At 33.6% G+C, this 23,683-nt stretch overlaps 1 protein-coding gene across 3 annotated transcripts in view; it reads left to right on the forward strand.

The window, feature by feature from the left end:
* Positions 1-10,643, forward strand: part of GLRB (glycine receptor beta) — a 96,292-nt gene extending 85,649 nt beyond the window's left edge. For 2 of the 3 annotated variants that reach the window (XM_010358044.2, XM_010358043.2), the window contains one exon: positions 8,982-10,643. In XM_010358044.2, coding sequence (XP_010356346.1) covers positions 8,982-8,989 — 8 coding nt within the window. In that variant the 3' untranslated portion in view covers positions 8,990-10,643. The remainder of the gene's footprint in view (positions 1-8,981) is intronic. The other variant, XM_010358042.2, reaches the window with a different exon arrangement.
* The last annotated feature ends 13,040 nt before the right edge of the window (positions 10,644-23,683 follow it).

Genomic DNA, 23,683 nt, shown 5'->3' on the forward strand with positions numbered 1-23,683 from the left:
CTAGGTGTAGGATTGTGAGGTTACAATTCTATATGCATTTCTTTTAGCACCTAAAAAGTATTCTTCTGGCTTCCGTGGCTTCTGATGAAAACTAGTTTTTCTGATTGTTTTTCACCTGTAGGTAAAGTGTCACTTATCTCTGGATGCTTTCAAAAAAATTGTTTGGTCTTTTGGTTGAGTAGTGATCAGAAGTTTAATTACGACATGTCTCTGTGTGGATTTCTTTGAGTTGATCTTGTTTGAGATTTTTTTAGCTTGTTGAAAATGTAGGTGTATGTTTCTTGCCAAATTTGGAAAGTTTTCAGCTATTATTTCTTTATGTACTTTTTCTGACTTGCCCTCTCTCTTCTCTTTTCAAGACTCCGATAACACAAATGCTAGATTTGTGATACAATTGTCCCTGGGTACTGTAGGGAACTGGTTTTAGGACTCTTCTCAGATACCAAGGTCTGCAAATGCTCAAGTCCCGTGTATAAAATGTGAAACTTGGACATTTATTATTTTTGCTTAGGATTGCTTTGGCTACTCAGGCTCTCTTTTAGTTCCATATAAGTTTTAGGATTGTTTTCTCTAATTCTGTGAAAAATGATATTGGTATTTTGATAAGAATTACACTGAATCTATAGATTGCTTTGGGCAGTATGGTCATTTTCACGATACTGATTATTCCAATCCATGAGTATGGGATGTGTTTCCATTTGTTTGTGTAAGGTTATTTTCATTTTTTTTTTTTTTTTTTTGCTACATTGGAAGAGAAATTGAGTTCTTATTTTGATTCTCAGCTCGGTCATTGTTGATGTATAGCAATACTATTGATTTGTGTACATTGATTTTGTAACTAGAGACTTTACTGATTTTGTTTATCAAATCTAGGAGTCTTTTGGAGGAATCTCTAGGGTTTTCTAAGTGCACAGTCACATAATTGTTGAACAGCAATAGTCTGACTTCCTCTTTTCTAATTTGGATGCCCTTTATTTCTTTCTCTTACCTGGTTGGCCTGGCTGGAACTTCTTTGACAATGTCTTCTGCAATCTCCCAGTACACTGATTTTTTTTTCCTCTGCCCTTTATATTTTCCTGTTGATCTAATCTATGAGCTTTACAGTTTCCATTTGGTATGTATGTATTTTTTTCATTTGTTCCAACTATGTTCATAATTGATCACTGAATAATTTTTATCATGAATGTTGTAATATCTTTCTCAGATTTCTCAGAATTTTTTTTGTCTTTTGTTGTACAGTTTGAGATCTTTCCCAGTTTTTTATATGATGAGTGATTTTGTATTGAAACTTGGACATTTTGATATTATGTTATGAGACTCTGAATCGTGTTGAAGCCTTATGTTTTTACTGGCTTTCTCTGACTCTGTTCTGTCAGGGGAAGGATGGGTGCTGCCTCATTACTTCCAAGCAAAGGTACAAGTCCAGGTGTCCCACTTGGTCAGGGTAGAGCTCCTTGTTACTGCTGGGTGGGATTGGGGGTCACCAGTTCCCCATGCTGTCTCTACCAACACAGCAGCAGGGGTTGCCTTCATGACCAATTGGTGATGGTGGAAGTCCTGACCCTCCATGGCCTCCTGTGACATCACCTCAGTGTGGAAGAGGAGGAGCATCTTGTTACTGCTGGGTGTAGGTGTAAGTCCATACTCCCTACATAGTTTCCATAGACACTGTGGCAGGGATCAGGGCCTTGCTCCTGGTCTATGGTGATGGAAGCCCTGGATCACCACTTGACACTACCTCAGTGGAGATCAGACTGCCTCATCACAGCCTTTTTAAAGTCCAAGCCTCGGCCCCCTCACCTCTTGGATGTTGCTGGCATGTCTTTTGGGGTGGGGTGGGAGCACATATTCTTCTGTACTATTTGCCAAGAATAGAGAGGTTAATATCTAAAAATGTTCTGTGTTGCTGGGCTGCCCCTTTCTTTGTTCTTTGGCTAAACAGAGCAGGCCGTTGGGGCTTTTTTTGTCTGCACCTGTTGGCATTTCCACTTGCTGGCTTCTTTAGCCCCAAATCTGGGATTATATGAGACTGAAAGGGAATGCAGGAACTCACCATTGCATGGTTCCTTGGGTCCTGAGTCCCCGGGTTGATCTGCTTCCTCTTCTCTCCCTTTCACAGTCTCTCTCTCTCTCTCTCTCTCTCTGTGGGTGTGTGTATGTGTGTGTTTTAATGTAATGTCCAGGATTTTTTATTGAACTTAGCAGGAGGAATAGGAAAGGTATGTCTACTCTATCTTCCTGGATGTAGAAGTCCTCTATGCTTTTCAGGGCCCTCAGCATCCTCATCATACCTGCACCCTGCTTACCACACTCTAATAATTAAATAGATTGGTCAGTGGGCTACTCTTAACACTTTCATTGTTGTTGCTGTTCTGTCTACTGGGTCGTTTCAGACTTACTGCAATCCTACACCAGGAAAACAAACATTTGGAGTAATTTTTATTCCCTTTACCAATATTTTATTTTTTTCTCTGTTACCACCCATGTAGGAAGTAACATAATATCTAGAAGAACTAAGGGATTGCTTAAAGGCAGGCTTTGGCACGACAGAGAAATGGTATTGGAAGCATACTGTTGGTGAGAAACTGAGCTTCCCCTTCTAACGCATACACTTATTTCTCCAAGTCAGAAATGGAAGGAAGAATACCTGAGAGACTTATGTTATGTGGAAGTGTTCTCTAACTGATTTTTTGACACTTGCTATGTACTCCTCGATTTACATCTCCCTATCTTTTACCACTTCCTCCCATTTCCAGCCCACCAACCCCTCTAACTTGACCTCTGGTTAAGAGACTTGGATAGAGAAAGCAAGGATGCTCTATAGAACAGGTGCTTGATTCCTAGTAATCCCTATGATCTGCTCCATTGGCTGGTTTATTATAGGTCCTCAATAAGCACAGAAATTAAATGTAGTAACAGAATATTAATGTGCAATTCAATTAAATTATGCTACTACATTAAATTAAATGTAGTAACAGAATACTAATGTGCAACGATCCTGATACCTTAATATATTCCATCAGGTAGGGGTACTGATGGAAGGAGGCTAACTAGAGCCAGCTTTCTAGAGCATTGTAGAATATATTCAGATTATTTATGAACATGGGTAGGAAGGATGAGAGGATCCATGAAGTAGTAAACCCAGTAATGTTATTTTAAGTTTATCTTTTTTTTTTTTTTTTTTTTTTTTTATATATATATATTTTTTTATTATACTTTAAGTTCTAGGGTACATGTGCATAACGTGCAGGTTTGTTACATATGTATACTTATGCCATGTTGGTGTGCTGCACCCATCAACTCGTCAGCACCCATCAATTCATCATTTATATCTTGTATAACTCCCCAATGCAAGCCCTCCCTCCTCCCCCCTCCCCCCTCCCCATGATAGGCCCCTGTGCGTGATGTTCCCCTTCCCGAGTCCAAGTGATCTCATTGTTCAGTTCCCACCTATGAGTGAGAAGTAAAATTAAAAATAGTAATTAAAATAATTACCCAATAAATAAAAATTCAACACATTTAAGAACTTTTATATTTTAATTCTCTATGTTTTTAGCTGCTCATAGAAACACACTTGTTTGAATTCTGAAACTGCTATGACATTTTACTTCAAAAGACAAGAAGAGATGCATAGAGAGTTAAGAATTGACCAGAAATTTTAATCTTTAGAAATAAATGTACTCTTATTCTTTACAGGACAAAAATGCACTTTCTAGACTAAACTTTGTACCTATGGAATATTTGTTTCCTGAGACAGGCTTCAAAATGATAACATGAGTCTAAAAATAACTTATATGAAGTGTGTAACTTGATGAGTCATAAGATTGTTGCATATTGACATATGAAAGAAGATATAAAAGTAGAAATGTATAAATTGTTATCCTTTTAATTCAATGGTTTTGGAGTGAAAAATGTAATTAAACTTTTAGTTTCAAAATGCATTTGTTCTAATGTACTTTGCTTTTCTAAATGCAAACTTGCCAAATAATTTCAATATTGTTATTCAACAAAATAACAATAATAATTAATGGAAGCATAATATAATTTGGATTGTAGGAAATGTTTGAAGCTGATGTATAAAATATTGTGCTTCCTAAGGAAATGAAAGATTTAAAAAGTAGAAAAAAATGATAATTTATAGTTTTTACTGTAAGATTTTTTATAATTTGTGTCCTATATACAAAAATATGTTACCATGCTTATATAATTATCTGGAGCATTTTTTTTTTTTCCCAGTAAAAATGGTGCTTTTTCAGTCATTCCAATATCTTGGTTACTTTTGTTTGTTCATTCACGTATTACTATTTTTATTCAACAAAACAGTTAAGAACCTACTGTTGTTAATGTCACCCTATTTCTAATGCATAGTATGTGCCATACACAAAGGTTTTATGAATAAAAGACAAAGAAAATAGTACCTATGTCTACAAGTTTATATAAATTAAAAAATAAAAGCTGCTGTTTATATTTAAAGGAGATTTTTAATGATAATGATTTAATGGACTTAAATTTAGCAAAATATATACAAATTATTCCCTCTGAATATATTTTATTGTCTGTAGAGGATACCATTATTACCATGAAATCATGCCTAAGTATTCTGGTCAAGAAATACTGCATAAAGTTATTTGCTTTTAAATTTGTGTGGAATGAAACTTGAAAGAACCACAAATAAAATCTTAGAGGCTAAAGTTGGAAGCATTAGAAAGTTTTTAATAGCATCGTTTTTTATTCTTGACAGTTTCATTATCACACTACCTCATTTTTGTTACCAGTAATTTTCAGAAGTGACAGAAGTTTATATGATGAAAGTAGATGAGACACATATTCGTAATAAGGAGCAATTGAGAAATTATTAATTGTAGGTTAATAAAGCCAAATTCTCTTTTAAGAATATGTGTTAAGTAGGGTTAATGCCTTCTTTATAAGCAGTTTATTTCATCTCTTTTCATGTGATGTTATAACTGTTTAAAATAGTATTTATACTGTAAATTCTTTTGTACTTTCATGTATATATCTGATATGATAATAAGGTGTAGGGAGTATTAACTGAAAAAAACATTTCTTCATGTAAAATCTGTGATGAATGGGGCAAGGAGACTAGCCAACTACTTTATGAACCATGACCTATTTAAGAAGCTCTGAGTACTTCTTATTAGGGAACCTAATCTTGTTCTTTATTCAGTTATGTCATTATCATTAAAAATTACTTCTGTAGTAAGGTTCTGTCCACCCCACACGTGCACCTCTACTTATTCTTGAATACAAGAATCTTCAAATATGTCTCCGAGAGACTTTTTAAGGAATTAGATTTTTAGAAACTTAATATAACCAATGTGCAGCTTTTTTGGAATGCTTTGTAATGTTACGGCTTCAACTCTGAAAAAATTATTCTCTTACTGACATGTTTACTATATTTAAGTAATCTCTGTGAATAAACATAATATTCTATATCTATAGTTTGAATAAACTGTATGGATCAAATCCTAATATTATTTAAATTGCTGGCAGAATTTATATGGTTATATAAATAAAATAGATTAGAAAATTGGAAATATTTATTTGTGGCCTAGGTTATAATATTATATAAATTTGGCCATTTATTTAGTTATTTACAGATACTACAATCACACCTAAAATGATATAAAAATATGATTTACAGCAAATGCATTTCTATAGTATATTCTACATATACTTGGTGTTAAGCTATTAAGTCTATAGGCAAGAGTCTGGAGTACTCCCTTGTTATGATAAGTAGCTTGTACACCTAAAGCCTTTGGAATGGGGAATTCTAAAGGGAGAAAGAGCAACTGTGATACCCACAGAGTCCTTGATTTTAAAGCTTGCTCGAAAGTCTTAGAGTAATGCAAAGATTTGATATGTAAAGTCTGTTCTCCACTTCTATTCCGATCAAGATAGTGAGTTACTCTTTACAAAAGGTCACTGATACATGCGGAGACTCACACATTCCTCAAACTGCATTGGAAAACTGAAGATTAAATGTGGTCTTCTGTCTGATGTTCTGTCTGGAACAATAATAGGGCAGATGTGAGTGTGCAAGTCCGTGTGTGTGTGCACACCCATGCCTGCCTGTACACGTACTATTGGAGTTTGGGTGGTGGACAAATTGATGAAAGTAGTCTTTTAAAAATTCAATTTAGATAAATGGGGCAAAAAATAGATGTGTATTTGTATATGTTTATGTGTGTGTGTGCATTCCCTGAAGTCATATTTAAACAGTTTAGATTTTAGTTGCTGCTTTTTCTCTCTTTCACTCTTTCGACTAGTGTATAGTCCATTTTGTGCTACTATAAAGGAAATACCTGAGGCTGTATAATTTATAAGAAAATAGGTTTATTTGGTTCATGGTTCTGCAAGCTGTACTAGAAGCATGGCATCAGAATCTACTTCCAGTGAGGGACTCAGGAAGCTTACAATTATGGTGGAAGGTGCAGGGGAGCCGGCATGTCAGATGGCAAGAGGGGGAGTGAGAGGGAAGGCAGGTGCTAGGCCCTTTCTAACAGTCAGATTTCACTTGAACTAATAGACAACTCATTCATTACCACAGGGAGGACACCAAGCCAGTCATGAGGGATCTGGCTCTGTGACCCAAACACCTCACGCTAGGCCCCACTGCCAACACTGGGAGTCACATTTCATCATTTTTTTTTTTTTTTTTTGTCATTTTACTAGACACAGAGTCTAAATTGATAGGGACTAAAGCCTGTCTGTACTTCTTGATGCCATGCAGATGTAGGCACTGCTCTTTCATGCACAGTTGAGCTCTCACAATTGGTAAATTGTAACTGCACATTAAAAAAGTGGAGTGGGGGGTGGGGACAAGAATCCTCTTTTTTCACAGTGGCCTACTTCTTGACACGTATTCTTAAAAGCGGATTTGGCTATATTAACCTACAATTAATAATTTCTCAATTGTTCCTTATGAATATGTGTCTTATTTGCTTTCGCCATATAAACTTCTCTCATTTCTGAAAATTACTGGTAACAAAAATGAGGTAGTGTGATAATGAAACTGTCTAGAATAAAAAATGATGCTATTAAAAACTACCTCAATTAAAGTCCTATTGAACCAGGATGGGACTGTGTTTCCATTTGCGCTATTTTATAATGAACAATTTCTAAATAAATCAATATATTGGTGATTTACATCGTGTTTTACAAATATCAAATGTGCAGAAAGGTGAACTTCTAGTTCCTCAATCCCCATTCCTCCTCATCAACATTTTTTGTATATTTTTCTGCAAACATATTTACATAAATATCTTTTTAAAAGTTTCTTACCCACTGGCATTTTGCAAATATACATATGGCATAAAGTATATAATAACAAAGCCAACATTTGTATGCTAGCTTAAAAAATATAACATCAATATATGCTCATAATTGGAGGAGAAATGGAAATAACTTAAATGTATAATCACAGAAGGATGTAGAAATACATTTAACTTGCTTTGTCAGTCAGTTTATCTTGGGCATTTTGCTGTCCACCTTTGAACACTGCCATCTGGCTCTTGTCTAGGAAATATATATATATAAATATATGTTTATTCAGGTAAAGGATAGTCTCCTGGTACCTAAAGTACTGTTGAGGAAATATTTGTTTTACTTATTATATGAGGTATAGTGTTTTTAACCCAGCTATAATTTAGTAAATGTAAATAGTCTATAGAAATAGTCAAAGTATTAATTGTATTTAAAAAGCAATAACTAGAGTAACTGTGATATACTAATAATATACAATTAAATGATTTTCATGTTCAATAAAAATTGAGTAAATGTCAATAGTGAAGATTCTAAATGTGAATAGCAAAACTCAGTGGTAAGAACAGTGAGAAAATGAAGCAATCTAGCCAAGAACTTACCTTTTTGTGGACTTTTGTGATATGTCAGTGCTATTCTCAAACATTGGTGTTAGCCTATTCTTCTAATCTAGGAGCATTTTGATTACTAGAGAGAGTTCAGCATAAAATATAATTGTCCTTTTGTATCTGCGGGGGATTGGTTCCAGTATCCCCTGCAGATATCAAAATCTATGCATACTCAAGTCCCCGCAGTCTGCCCTGTGGAACTTGTGGATACAAAAAGTTGACCCTCTATATTCACGGATTTTGTGAACACTATATTTTTTATCTGCATTTGGATGTAGATTCAGAACCTGCAGATACGAAAGGGCAACTGTATTTATTGAAAAAAAGCCCATGTGTAAGTGGACCCTTGCAGTTCAAACCCATGTTGTAACTGTAATTATTTTGTATATTATAAGGAATTTATTCAAATTTCATAATTCAGAAATTAGTGACTAAATAATAATCTCTGTAGCATATGGTCTATCTGAAGAACACATCATTCCTCTGTATTGTCTGAGCATGTTTGGTTAAGTTCAGCCAACAATTTGGGAATGTCTATCACTAGTAAATATTTGGTTCATGGGAATTGTGACCATTTTTCAGTTCTTGTTTGCGAATGTGACTTGGAGTCTGTCTCATTGGAGGGATAAATTCCTTAACATTTATAAGCCACTCTACTTGGAAACAAGATCTATAGGAAAGTCAAAAGCTAGTAATACCAGAGCATTTTTATAATCCATACATTGTAGAATATTGTCTCTGTCATGGTTAAATACTGGAGCAAGGATGGATTTTTATTTATTAGTCTTACAACTGATAACTTTCACAAGCCTGGTAGCACCTAAAATCAATCTGAGCTTTGATTCCTTAGCATAAAATAACCAATCAAAAGTTCATTCCATAACATAAGCTTTATTATTTAGGCAACATTTTAGAGCCCTAAATGCTCAGGCTATCTGATTGTTTAATCAGATAACCATTCTCTCTGTTAGTTCTTTGTGACATAAGCAAATACCTCTTGTGGAAACTAGCAATTTAAAAAATATCCTTTGAAGAGATGTGTTTCATAAGTAGAAAGATTCTAAATACATTGTCTTCAATATTTATTCTTAGGTTGGTGAGACCAGATGCAAAAAAGTTTGTACTTCTAAGTCTGATTTGAGATCTAATGACTTCAGCATTGTTGGAAGCTTACCAAGAGATTTTGAATTATCCAATTATGACTGCTATGGAAAACCCATTGAAGTTAACAATGGACTTGGGAAATCTCAGGCTAAGAACAACAAGAAGCCTCCCCCTGCAAAACCTGTTATTCCAACAGCAGCAAAGCGAATTGATCTTTATGCAAGAGCATTGTTTCCTTTCTGCTTCTTGTTCTTCAATGTTATATATTGGTCTATATATTTATGATAAATCTTTTCCATTTGTACAAAATAAAAATTCAATTTAATTGTGACCTACTCCATTCATAAATGCCAATCTGTGAGAACTTTTGAATTTTCATAGCAACATTGCATTTTGGATGCCATTTGATTGTAATAAAAATGTGGCACCTTAATTTTGAATGGCAGCATGATCATGTAATGTCTGTGCTCTAATAATGATGTATATATGTATAGTGAACATATTGCTTAGTAATAAATGAAGGACAAGCATACTACATAATATAACCCAAACAATTCTCTTCAGTTAGTGTAAACTGCGAATACTACAGATAATTCTGATAATAAAATAATATGCACGCTAAATCCTGCTATGTTTACCATTCTACCCTATGTAGTATTTCAAATTTCCTTCCTTGTAACTTTCAAAGAAAGCCATCTTATTCTTGTAAAATTTTAGATGGTATTATAACAGATTTTAAAAGGTTGTATTACATATTGTTTAAACTTTGTAAGTAGAAATGTATCAATTATAATTATGCGGGCTCTACGGAGAAATAAAGTTCACAAAATATTAATTTGTAAAATCAGCTCATTTTAAAGTGTGCTTGTGTTGTCAAAATATCAGATAGTAATACACAGTAAGCATTTTTAAACAAAGGGAAACCTATATTTATGTAACTGTATAATGAATTCTGACAAAATAAAAAATTAAAGATACCTTATTGATGAAATATTTAGCATAAACAAAATTCTATTTAATCCACCTGAAAACCTAAATGTATTTTCATGGATTTCATTTGTTGGTACGTATTACATAAAACATTGTGCCTTAAAATGAGTCGTACATATTTTAAATTGGAATGCAGTAATAGATACATGATTTTACATCATTTTTGAGAAACCAAGGGAAGTAATAAGTTGAAAAAGAAATCCATAATTATTATAAGATTTTAACTTTTTTATTTTATTAAAATGTTTGCATATTTTAAGTAAAATTAAAAATGTTTTCTGAATTTATTTTTTTATTTGAATATTTTGGGATTAGTCACAAAATATTTAGAGATTAAGTAAATAATAACTTTGTTTGTATTAGACTTCACTTCTACTTGTATTTTCTTTCTTGTTAAAAGTCTAGGCAACTGAGATTTACTTACTTTGAACTTGTTCCAACCCAAAAGTAAGCACTAAGTCTCATTTTATGAGACCACCATTTCTTAATATCACATCCAGTGCACCTTTGTCTTTCTGCTATATCTGAAACAGAACTACCGTTAATTCACATAGATAAACATAAGACTAAAGAAGTACATTTACATTATCTGAAGAGTTTTGTTGCAGCTATGAGTTTGTGTGGCAAATTCAATAATAAAGTATTATTTATGCAAATTGCCATATGTAATTCAGTGCTATTCAATTTATTGAAGCTTTGAATTTTTAAAAGATTCTCACTGATGACATTATTTTTAATGGGATATAATCGAATCCTTTGTAGTCCTTCAGCACCCTCTAGTTGTAAAGGTGACATCCGAATAATTTTACAGTGCTACAGGTAACCCTGTTGATGGACTTAATATCTTCTAAGACCCAGGGCAAGAGCATTTTAATGGAACTGTGGTAAGAAAAATAAATGAGTATGATTTAAATCACTTAAAATATTTACCTGTAATTATATTTGCTTATAATCTGTTTCCTTTATTTTGGCAAGTTTCATTCATATTAGGGAATGTGATCTAGATATAGGGTTTTAAGTGGAAGATGTACCATATTGAAGACAGATCTCATTATATGGAAATTTATTTGTGGAAAATGGTATAAATGAATTACTTTTCTGTAATATAATATTGTAGCCTCTTAAGACCAATTTTAATACCCAAGTATATATGAATAGCTATCCCAGGATTAAGTGTGTATGTGTAACTACAAATGGAGCACTAGAAAAAGATCATGACAAAGAAATACAATGAGTGTCTGCTGACAGTTGTTTTATAATTCTTCTGAAAGATTTAGTCATGGAACTCCAGAGTAGTTCTGATCTGTGTACTTTCAGTATTATATATTTCTGGGAGATTTGCAGAATATCTACCTGGAGCATCTGCTGATACCTCAAATTCAATGTCTTTAAAGTCAAAATTATCATCTTTTCAAAAATCAGTAGGCTCTCTCATTTTTTATTTCTGTTAAAGCCATTGCTATTCCAGTTGCCCTTGTTAAATTCATCTTCCTTTCTCACACGGTCTGTCCCCTTAAGTATCAAGTCCTATAAATTCTCCCTCTTATACCTTTCACCTCCTCTCCATTCTGGCTGACACCATCCTAATTCAGTTTCTCATTCTATGTAATCAGACTCTTTCAGCAGTCTACAGTCTCACTCTAGTACAACTCTATTTTTAAACTAACTTTGTAATTTTTACTTTTTAGCTGCATAGGTAATACCTGAATATGTTGAGTATTATAAAACAAACATGTATTTACAGTCAGTACGTAAAGTTGCCGTCCATAGCCTTTTTCCTTCAAACTATTCTGTCTCTTACCCAGAAGTCATCGTTGTTTTGTGTCTATTCAGAACTCATTCTAGGCATTTTCAACATCTATCTAATTTTTAAATATAAAAGATAATGTACCATAATAACATATTACCTAAATGGGATTTTACTTTATGTAGGGTTTTGCAATTTTTTAAATTTAACATGTCCTAGAGTTTTTTTCCAGGTCCTTACTTGGGACATATTAGGTATTCATAAATCAAGCGTCTGCTATTATTCAATAGGATGAATGTGTCTTAATTTAATTTCTTTTTAAGTAAAAACTTAGTTCGTTTTTCCTCCAAACACAAAACAGAGTCGCAATAAATATCTTTGTGCACAAATACATATATTTCCATGAGGCTGATGCCGAAAGAGGAGTTGCTAAATTGAAAGATAAATAACTATTAAATTCTGATAAACTCTGTCATTTTCTCTCTAAAAAGCTGCTAATGTAGCATTTCACCATGATACGCCCAAATTCTCAGAGTAGTAATCTCTTAGTCTAAAGTTGTGAATACGTTACTCTTCTTTTTTTAAAAATCTTTTTTGACATTGTCTCAGACTTTCAAAAATATTGGAAAAAAAAATCTTGTGAAGAATTTCTGTGTACTCTTCACCTAAATTTCCCAAATGTAAATACTTTCTCATACTTGCTTTATTTTCTCCCTCTACTCTGTGTGCATGAGATATTTTATTCTGAAATGTTTAAAATTGCAGATATGATGTTTCTTTACCTCTACACGTATTAGTGTTCCCCAAAATATAGGGGCATTTTCTTTCATAACCATTGTAGAACAAGATATCAATATCAGGAAGTTAACATTGATAAAATGCTAGAATCTAGAGAATTAATTCGAATTTCCCAATTGTTCCACTGTTTTTGGCTGTTGTTCAGGATTCATTACAGGATCATATTTAATTATCTGATGTTAATTTCTGTAAAATAGAACTGTGATCGTGGCATTCTGCTCAAACGTCTTTAGTGTCTTTTGTCACACGAACTAAGTAAAATATCCTCTCTCGTATGAAATTATCCCTATTAAATGTTTAGCTTACCTTTGCAGATGTTTCTGACACTACTACTCTTCTCATATCCTAAACTCTACTCAAACTGATTTTGACTGTTTTATATCACATTTAGTAGTAGTGATTGGAGTACTAAGTTGAGCCAGTTCCTTATCTTTGAAGTAAGTGGTTAATTTTACATTTCACGATTTCTTTCAAGTGGATCAGGCTTGGCTGTTAAGGGTCTTCAGATAATTATTTTAACTAATATGTATTTATTCAACATTAGGTATTTTTACTTTTTATTGACATATAATAGATGTACATATTTTAAGGACACGTGATAATTTGATACATTTTCATAAAATCAATTCAGGATAATTAGGATATTCATCACCTTAAATATTTATCTTTTCTTTATGCTAAGAACATTAGAATTGTTCTCTTTCAGCTATTTTGAAATGTAAAATAGATTAATGTTAACTCTAGACACCCTATCGATCTATTGAATACCAGGTCTTATTTCTTCTAACTGTATGTTTGTTCTCATTAATTAACCTCTCTGCACCCACTCCTCCCTGCTACCCTTCCTGGCTTCTGGTAACTAGCAATCTACTCTCTATCTTCATGACATCCACCATTTTGGCTCCAACATATGAGTGAAAATATGTAATTTTTTTTAATCTTATGGTTTCATCTCTAGTGAAAAATGAAGTGAAAATATTTTCCATTACATATGCAGTCTTCAAATTAAGCTTCTTTAAAAGCACCTCAGTTATTATTTATACTACTGAAAGTTTCCATTTCTACAAATAAGTATAAAATTTTAAAATATAAAGCCTAAAATGAGAAATAGTTTGAAGTACTTTATAGCCTTTACTCAATGCTTACTCGATAGACTATTATTACCTTGCTTTAGAATAGCAGATTTATTCAAATTATTTTTTAAATAATTCCATATGTTTGTGCAATACATTAATAATTTAGCATTCACTCCCAATTTTTAGTGAAGCTAATCTTAGCCATTTAAGAGGTTAGGGTCAAGTTCTTTCAAAGCATCAGCCACATCACTGGAGTAATGCTTGAAGACTTTCATGTGATTAACATTAATGGAAAATATAGATGCCATAATTAAAATGGGTTATACTCTGTGTATGTACCTTATATGCATAAACTTGATCTTTTATACATTGATACACTTTGCATTCTTTCTACGTATGCATACAGATATGTAATATATATGCATTTACATCATTTTAATACATCCTTAATTAACAAGAACAATGAGAAAGTTTATGAATTCTATTCGTTGGATTTTCTGTATTCTAAAAATGTCACTCCAAATGTCTCAACTCATACCCAAAGCAGTTATTTCTAAATCGTCTAAGAGAATACAAAACAAGAAAGTTGTAAATTAGTTAATATTTATTGGCTACTTCATATGTTAAAGGTGTGTGTTAGCTAAAAACTGAAAAGATGAATAGAACCTAGCTTCTGCTTTTAAATGATATATAGTCAATCATGTGAGAAGAAAGATACACTAAATATACAAATCGCTATAATGCAAATCAGAATATAATACATATTATTTTAAAAACATAAGAAGAAACGAAGCTGTTTGTCTAAAAGAACAAAACCTGTTTTAAAAAAGAATAAAAATATTGTAATATGTCTAAAGGCAATTTTACAATCCATCATAGGATTTTGAAGCTAGAAATTTACTATAAGTAAATAAAAATATGGACTGTGAAATGCAGAAACATTGCAAATGAAAAATCTTAAAGTGTTATTTGAATTTTATTTCCTAGTTAACATTGTTGAGAAAAAAAAGAGCAGCAAAGCAAGTTTTCCTTAGCTGATGAGGTAATGCACTTTAGCTAATGTTTGTTTCTTAACTAAAACCCACATCTGATCTTAATCCTATAACTTGAAACAATTTTCAGTAAATCCCAATTTGCAGCCTGCAGCAATTGCAGTTCAATTAATATCATTGACAGTGATGTGGCCAAAAGGAGGGTAGAACCCCCATGGGTTAGCAAGAATTGCATTCAAACTACAGGTCCTTTAACAATTACCTCACTGAATAGAGATTTTATTAGTCAATTAGCATTGCCTCACCCTATCCCACTGATGACACGTAACAGAAACCCCTTTTTGTGAAATGGTAAACAAGATAAAGAAGCAAAAGATTTTAGTCCTTGAAAAGCTCAACTCAGTTTATTGGATATTCCCATGGGATGTTGTTTTAAGTGTTAGAGATGGAAATGTGGCAGAAGGAAAATGGCGTTTAACAATAGTAAATACTTATCTGTTTCTATTTGAAGACTACAACCTCAAATTGTACAACTCCTGGACATTAATGTTCTAAGGTACATGAATTTGGCATACAATGGCAGCATCATATCTGATTGCTTTAGTAACAATCTCCAGCATTTTTTGTAAGTCTCAGTTAGAATCTGCAGGCTCGTCAGCTACAAAGATGCTCTTTAATTTATTAACTGAGAGAATATTATATGGAACTCATTAAGAGGGAATACCTAATAAATTCTGCCTTGGACCATTATAAAACCTCTTTCTAAACACAGCTGCAGTTTTCTGGTTCATTCATTTGTAGGCTCAAAAGCTCTTTCTTTCAAAAATAACTAGGCTCCACTCTGTCCACTGGCATCTTAGAAGCTTTCAAATTTTTAGATGAATTAATTTAAATATCCAAATATTTATGTAAATTTTTCTAAGAAATATTTGTGAAACATGCACCATTGCAAAATGAACCACGGATCTAAGCTAAGCCCAAAGCCAATATTACACGTAAACATGTAAGGAGGCAGGAGAAGGCAGTAGAAAGACTTGGATTGGAAGTGATAGTATCCGAGCTACAGTTTGGGGTTTGCCATTTAAACCTCCTTGCAAACTTTGTCAAAGAATATTTCTTATCTTCAGTTATCCTATTTTTAAAAAGGGAATAATATAAACAATTATTGATAATAATATATGATTAATGTAATATAAAAATAATGGATTACAATGTGTGAGTCTTTTATAGTGATTAAAGCAAGGACTTAGAAACAGCCTAGGCTAAAGTCTTCACTAGTTTTATAAACCTTGGCAAATTATTTAAGATCTGTGAGCCTCAGTTTTCTCACTTATAAAAGATATGTAATGATGACTACCTGATCACATGATTGTGAGAATTTAATATATTATCATATGTAAAGTGTACAACAGAGTTCCTAGTATGGTTATTATCTAGTTTTACCTCTTACTGCTACTATAATTTCTAGCACCAAATCTGCTACTAATGATACTTCTTTTTTTTCTAAAATTTATTTATTAAAATAATGAGTGTTAGGCTATAAAACACACTGACATTTTGACAACAGATACATATTACCTCTACTCATAAGGCATTTTAGTATGCATGATCATTGATATCAATTCAGAATATAAAATAACTTAAGGATGGGTACAGTAGAAGGAACTAGAAAATACATATGAAGATATTCTTGGTTGAGTAAAGGAGCCATTGAAATATTTACTTAGAGTCTACAATTAAATGTTAGTAATGCAATGTGGGTAATGCAATATAATAATCTAGAAATTCAGACTCCACATATTCAAGGGTCATATCTTACATGTTAGAAAAATAAAAATAAATGAGAATATTTCTGAATTTTTGAAAGAAAGAATAAAAATAAGAAAAATTTCCTGGATATGTTAACCATGCAGTAAAAATGGAGCTTAATCTCATTAATTAATGCATGTATGACACTAATAAAAATAATTAATGCCCATAATAATTAGCCTAAAAACTCCATGATTCTGATTTTTTTCTAAAACATAGTGGGAATATTTTGTTATATTAAACAGAATTGAGGTGTTAATATACTTTATTGTATTCTAATTCTTTGAAGTTTGATAATCTAACTACTAAACTTAATGGTATTCCCAATTAATCAAACTATCCAATTAACACCATTTAGTATAAACGATAATGTGTTACTTTCTGAACTCATACTTAAAATGAATGAGGTTACATTCTAACTGATAGAATCCTGTTTAATTCTCCTTAAAGCAATATATTTTATATTATAGCCACAATATTTATCTATTTATTGAAGAAACAGTTGTTAAACACTTTACAAGTATAATGCTGAATAGACACTAAAGTAAAATTAAACTACTAAATTAGGAAGTTTCAACTACAGATACATTTTGATAGAGGAGACATGGGAAGAGGGTATCATAACTTCTAGAAGAGAAGAGGAATGAGTAGCTTGAAAATACTGCAAAACTTTGTCCCATTACTAGAATATTTAGGGTCTTTACAAGGCCTTCTGAAGCCACTGATTTTTTTTTAATTAAAGGGAAACTTCATTTTTTTTAATCAAAGGGAAAGGGAAGGTTTGTATGTACTGTATAAGACAATTAATCAAAACTGAGACAAGCCCCAAAAGATATGGAAGAATTGTTAATGAAGGATTTCATTAAAAACATATTTGCTACACTTTGGGAGGCTGGAGGAGAGCTTGAGCGTAGGAGTTTGAGACCATCCGGGGCAACATAGGGAGACCCCCATCTTTACAAAAAATTTCAGAAGTTAGCTGAGTGTGGTGGTGCACACCTGTGGTCCCAGTCACTCAGGAGGCTGAGGGATGAGGATCATTTGAGGCTGGGAGGTGGAGCAAGACCCTGTCACAGAAACACACACACACACACACACACACACACACACACACATTTGTTAGGTGTAATTTAATTACTTTATGTAAAGAGCATCAAAAATTAACCAAGACAGATCATTTTACCTGTGCTATAGAAAATGTCATTGAAATTTGACCTAAAGTATGTTAACCTCTTAAATTTTAGGGAGAAGTCAGTGAGTATTTTTTTAACATATAATTAGAATACATTTATTTGCCTGCTTTGGTGTGTATTCTACCTACAGAATAACAAGTTAGATTAGAGTGGTGTAGGTGAACATATATGTTCATGGGTGTATATATTTGTATATTATATAGATGTATATATACACATAGTACAACATCGATTGGTATTCTATTTGCAACTAAGGCATACTATGTTTTTGCCCTTTTTGAAGTCTTGCAGGGTATCTGTTTAATGTGTATATGGAACAGTTTCACATTAAGGTTACATTAGGAGCTCTTTGAGAGAATGCCTAGTTAAAGATCAAATAAAATAAGAGTGTGCTAATTGATATGAACCAGATGGCCCACGCAGAAAAAATCTTAGTCTCAACAGATTGTTCCGTTTATTTATTTGTGTGTTTATGCATTTAAAAACACTCTCATTCTTGTATATATCCCAGGCTCATTCTTCTCCACCTCATAAAATGACCTACACCCTCCCCCACATTCCTCTTCATTTCATACATCGAGAACAATTCCTGTTTGCTATGTGCCAAATGGTTCTGGAAGGAAGCGTAGCCTGTTGCCTCCCTACTCACCTAGTCTGGTTCTTTTAGATTTATACAAAATTCGGGCTAAAGTCTAACTCCTTCCACATAGGCCACATTACTCCTGTTCTCCAGGAGGCTTGGGGACATGCAGAATATCCTGTCTTGTTAGGATGTCCTATCCTGGCAAATATTCATGAGTTGCCACCTTTGATTACAGTCCAAATCACAACTCTTTTTCCACGTTTGTGGCCCACTTCTTCTCTAGTTCCCGTCTATCTGTATGTTTTCCTCTAGAATGCCTATGTCAGTATAAAGCTTCACATCCCTAAGCTTTATGTATTCCATTCTTTCCTTTGCCTGGCCTGTACTTAATCAGAACTCTCCAAAAAGCTGTTCAAGTTAGATATCAAACTGTGAAATAGATATTAAACTGTGTCTATTTCAAGCAGTCTCTGTTTATTTTCTCTCACCATATGTGGGATATGGGTCTTAAATTCACATTTTTCCTGCTACCTAATAATGTTCCCAGGTTATTTCTCTACTTAGGCAAACTCCTTTCTTTTGATGATTGATCTACCTTTTTATTATACTTTTAAACATTCTGTGTAAGTACCTGTGTGTATGAAAGAGAAAAAAAGAGAGCTAGGAAGAGGTGAGAGTGAAATAAGAAAAATCGTAAAGATAAGAATTACCCATATTTAAACAATGAGAATCAAATCAGTTTAAATTTTTGTTATATTTAATTTAAACTTTGCTTATTTTTTTCAATAAGCAATTGAAAATATATACATTGTCTCAGGTATATCTGAGGCTGTGATCACCTGCAATCATTTATCTTGGTCCTCTGCAATCACATGTAGAGTTATCTATGATTATTTTGCTTGTATTTTAAAAAAATTAAAATATTTGAAAGAAAAAATATATATTAATATTAGCATTTTAAAATTTACATAAATGATAAACTATATGTAGTACTCACAGTGTTCTTACAACTAGTCGTGTAAATATGTACTCTATTCTCTCATATGCATGTATTATTTTATTTAATTAAGAATCTTTACCTTGTTCAAACATTTTTCATTATTTTAAACAAAGCTTCAATAAACAGCTTTGTGTCTATCTCCCAGTATTTATGTCTGAGTGATTTTGTGTAGTAACTATAAGTAGAATCCCTCTATCAAAAGACACACACATCAGCAATTTTTAAAAAGTTTAAGAAAAAAGGACCTGGAAAGGGCTTCAAGATGACTGTGTAGGAGTATTTTCTACTTGCCTCCTCCACTAAGAAGAACCAAAATAGTGAGTCGATAGTCACACTTCAAATAGATCATCCAAGAAAGAACACTGGAATTCAACAGAGAGGTGTCAGGAAACCCCAAAGAAAGGAAGAAGAGGGAAGCCAGGCAGCCTCATAGGCCAGGACTCTCTGGCAGCCAGGAGAGGCTCCCCAGTACAGGGAAAGGGTGAGTGAGAGACTCACAGAGGTCTACATTCTTGCCTTGCCTTGGACTTCTACAATCCTAGCCACAGGAGAGCTCCTTGACCTTGGACAATCATGGGGCCTTGAGTCTAACATAGAGAGCTTCCCAGAAACTGCCTGAAGGCATTGCTCCAGAGCTAGAGCTCACATTGGATTTCACAAACCCCAAATCCTAAACAGCAGTAGCGTGACACTATTTTAAAAGCCCACCACAGTGGACTGCATCCGACTCTGCAACAAAGGCTGAGGGGACAGCCACAGGCAGCAAACCCAGTCCTCCATGAAGAGAGGTGACCTTGAATTTTCATGCATCCTGAGGACCAATTTCACTGCCTGCAACTGCCAGAGCTGCAGAATCCTGTGGGCTAAGGTGCAAGCGAAGCCCATGTCCCACCCTCTCCCACTGCCTACCTAAGGTTGATCCTAAAGAAAGCAAACCCACCCTTCCCAGTAACATTGTTACATTGCAGCTGCTGCCATCTGCACCTGAGCCTTCCACCAGCAGCTTGGTCCCTGCATACCACAGCTAGTGGTATTTGCATATATTTGGCTATTTCTACACCTTGTTTTGAAAAATATCTATTCAGGTCCTGTGCCCATATTTTAAATTGGGTTGTTTGTTTTCTTGTTATGAAGTTTCTTATATATTTTGGATATTTACCACTTATCAGAGACAGTGTTTGTAATATTTTTTCCCATTCTGTAGTTTGTCTCTTCACTCTGTTGGTGGTTTCCTTTGATGTGGCCACTGCTAATGTTCCCAGTACCTGCGCAAGCCATCAGAAGGTTCAAGACTTAGCCTGCTTGGACATGCTAACACTGGTGCCAGCATATACCACCCCAGGGCACAAGAACAGGCACCTTCAGTCCACTACTACCATCACTGAGGACTGAAGACAGGCCCATCCAGCCTCTCAGTCCCCAATAAAACTTCACCACAGCCTCCACTAACAACTGCACTGTAAGCCACCAAAAAAAAAAAAAAAAACACACACAGACACAACTGACGCCGTTTATAGTCAAAGATGACACTATCCAAAGTGCCCTGCTCAACCAACACCATAGGAACATCTTCAGAAAAATGTCCCTCCTTCCAAAAGCAAATTCAAAAAATTGGAAGAAGCAACGTTTATACTAGATGCGTCAATATCAATGTAAGGACACAAGAAACACGAAAAAGGAAGACAATATGACACCTCCAAAGAAACACAACAATTTCTTGGCAACAGATCCCAATCAAAAAGAAATTCATGAAATCCTAAAAAAGAAAAAATTCAAAATGTTGATACTAAAGAAGCTTAGTGAGATATAAGAGAATTTTGAAAACAAAAACAAAAACCAATGAGGAAAACAATTCAGGACAGAAATGAACAATTTATCAAAGAGAAATTCTGGAAATAAAGAATTTATGGAATGAAATATAAAATATATTTGAATGTTTCAACAATCGACTAGATCAAGGAGAAGACAGAAAATCAGATCTTGAAGACAGATCTTTTGAAGTAACACAGACAGACAAAAATAAAGAAAAAATAATAAAAAGAGAATAAGCAAAGCCTCTTTGATATAGAGGACACATCAAAAATGCAACAAAATGTTCAAATTACCAATGTCCCAGAAGGTGAAGTGAGAACAAAAGGTTTAGAAATGTATTTAATGAAATAATAGATGAAGTCCCCCCCCCAACCGTCTTTTTTTGAGACAGAGTCTTGCTCTGTCACTCAGTCTGGAGTTCAGTGGTACAGTATTGGCTCACTGCAACCTCTGTCTCCCTGGTGCAAGTGATTCTCCTGCCTCAGCCTCCCTAGTAACCGGGACTACAGGCATTTACCACCACACCTGGCTAATTTTTGTATTTTTAGTAGAGATGGGGTTTCACTATGTTGGCCAGCTGGTCTCAAACTCCTGACCTCAGGTGATCTGCCATCCTCAGCCTCCCAAAGTGCTGGGATTACAGGCATGAGCCACCATTCTTGGCCGAAACTTTTTCAAGTCAAGCAAGAGATATAGACTTTCAGATACAGGAGCCTAGGAGATCCTGAAGAAAACACAAAACAAAAAGAACTTTGCCATTACACATTGTAACGAGACTGCTATACACAATGACTGTATTAATTTATATTCCCACCAACAGTGAACAAAGGTTCTCTTTCTTCCACATCTTCACCAGCACTTGTTATATTTCATCTTTGTGATAATAACTATTCTAACAGACATGAGATGATATCTGATTGACGTTTTAGTTTGTATTTCTCTGATTAGTGATGTTGAGCACTTGTTGCATACCTTTGGCCATTTGTATATTTTCTTTTGAGAAATGTCTATTCGGACCCTTTTTTAAATTGGGTTTTTTTTTTTCTTTCTATTGAGTTTCTTATATTTTGGATCTTAATCACTTATCAGATATATTGTAAATATGTTTTCTATTTCTGCAGATGTCTCCTTTGATCTTATTTGATCTCCTTTTTTTCCTGCACATTCGCCATAAAGGGAATAATTTACGGTAGACGTGCTACTAACCTTTTCCTAGCCCTGTTGATGTTTTATTTTGCTGTGCAGAGATTTTTCGTTTGATATACTCCCATTTGTCTGTTTTTGCTTTTGTTCCTTGTGTTTTGGAGGTAATAACCACAAAATTATTTCCCAATTCACTGTACTAGAGTTTTTCTCCTATGTTTTTTTCTAGTAGTTTTACAGTTTCAGTTCTTACATTTAAGTTTTGAATGAATTTTCCGTTTTTTTAATATGATATGAAATAGGGGTTTAATTTTATTCTTCTGCATGTAGATACCCAGTTTTCCCAACACCATTTATTGAAGAGACTGTCCTTTATCATGTGTGACCTTGGCATTGCTGTAAGGAGTCAATTTGCCATAATGTATGGGTTTATTTCTGGGATATCTGTTGTTTCCCTTTGGTGTCTGTGTCTGTTTTTATGTAGTACCATGATGTTTTGATTGATAGTTTTGTGGTGTATTTTGCTCAAGATTGCTTTGGTTATTCAGGGTCTTTTGCAGTTCCATTTAGAATTCACTTTTCTATTTCTGTGAAAAATGTCATTGGAATTTTGATAAGGATTGTATTGAACCTGTAAATAGTTTTGGCTGGTATGGACATTTTAACAATATTAATTCATCTAATTCCTGAACACAGAATATTTTTTTCCATTTATTTGTGTCTTCTTCAATTTCTTTCATCAATGTTTTATCATTTTCAATGTACAAGTCTTCCACCTCCTTGACCGAATATATTTCTACATATTTTATTTTATTTTTATATTTTGATAGCTAGAATTAATGGGATGTTTTATTGATTTCTTTTTTAGATCACTGCTTGTTAGTGTATAGAAATACTATTGATACTTGTATGTCAATTGTGTATCCTGCAAATTCAGTAAAGTTGTTAGTTTTAACACTTTTTGGTGGCGTCTTTAGGGTTTTCTATATTACAGATGTCATCTACAAACAGGGACAATTTAACTTCTTCCTTTCCAATTTGGATGCCTTTTACTTCTTTCTCTTGACTTATTTCTCCAGCTTAGAAGTTGTTTTGTTCAGTAGGGCACTATGTACTGGGGTAAATTTTATGAGTTCATGCACATCTGGAAATGTCTGTTTCTCTCTTAAATGACTGTTTAACTGAGCATAGTATTTTAAATTTAAAGTTATTTTCCTTCTTGTTTCGGATGAAATGTATGATATCAGTCTAGGTCTTTTGTTGTGTGTAGGCAATCTGCCTTTTCTCTCAGTAGCTTTTAGGAAAATCTTTTTACATGATAGGCTAAGCTTTGATTAGATAGATTTATTTTAGTCAGTCCATGTCAACCCTCTGTAGATTTTTAAATCTGAAGGATTTTGTTTTTCTTAGATCGGGGAACATTTTTAGTTATTGTCTTTTAAATTATAACTTTACCCTCATTTTATCTATCCTCTCTTTCTGAAACTCCTACAATCCTCTTAATCTCTTCACTTTAAAAATGACCCGGTATCAATCTTTAGTAATAA

This window comes from Rhinopithecus roxellana, chromosome 2 (assembly GCF_007565055.1).
Source record: "Rhinopithecus roxellana isolate Shanxi Qingling chromosome 2, ASM756505v1, whole genome shotgun sequence".
Taxonomy (NCBI): Eukaryota; Metazoa; Chordata; class Mammalia; order Primates; family Cercopithecidae; genus Rhinopithecus; species Rhinopithecus roxellana.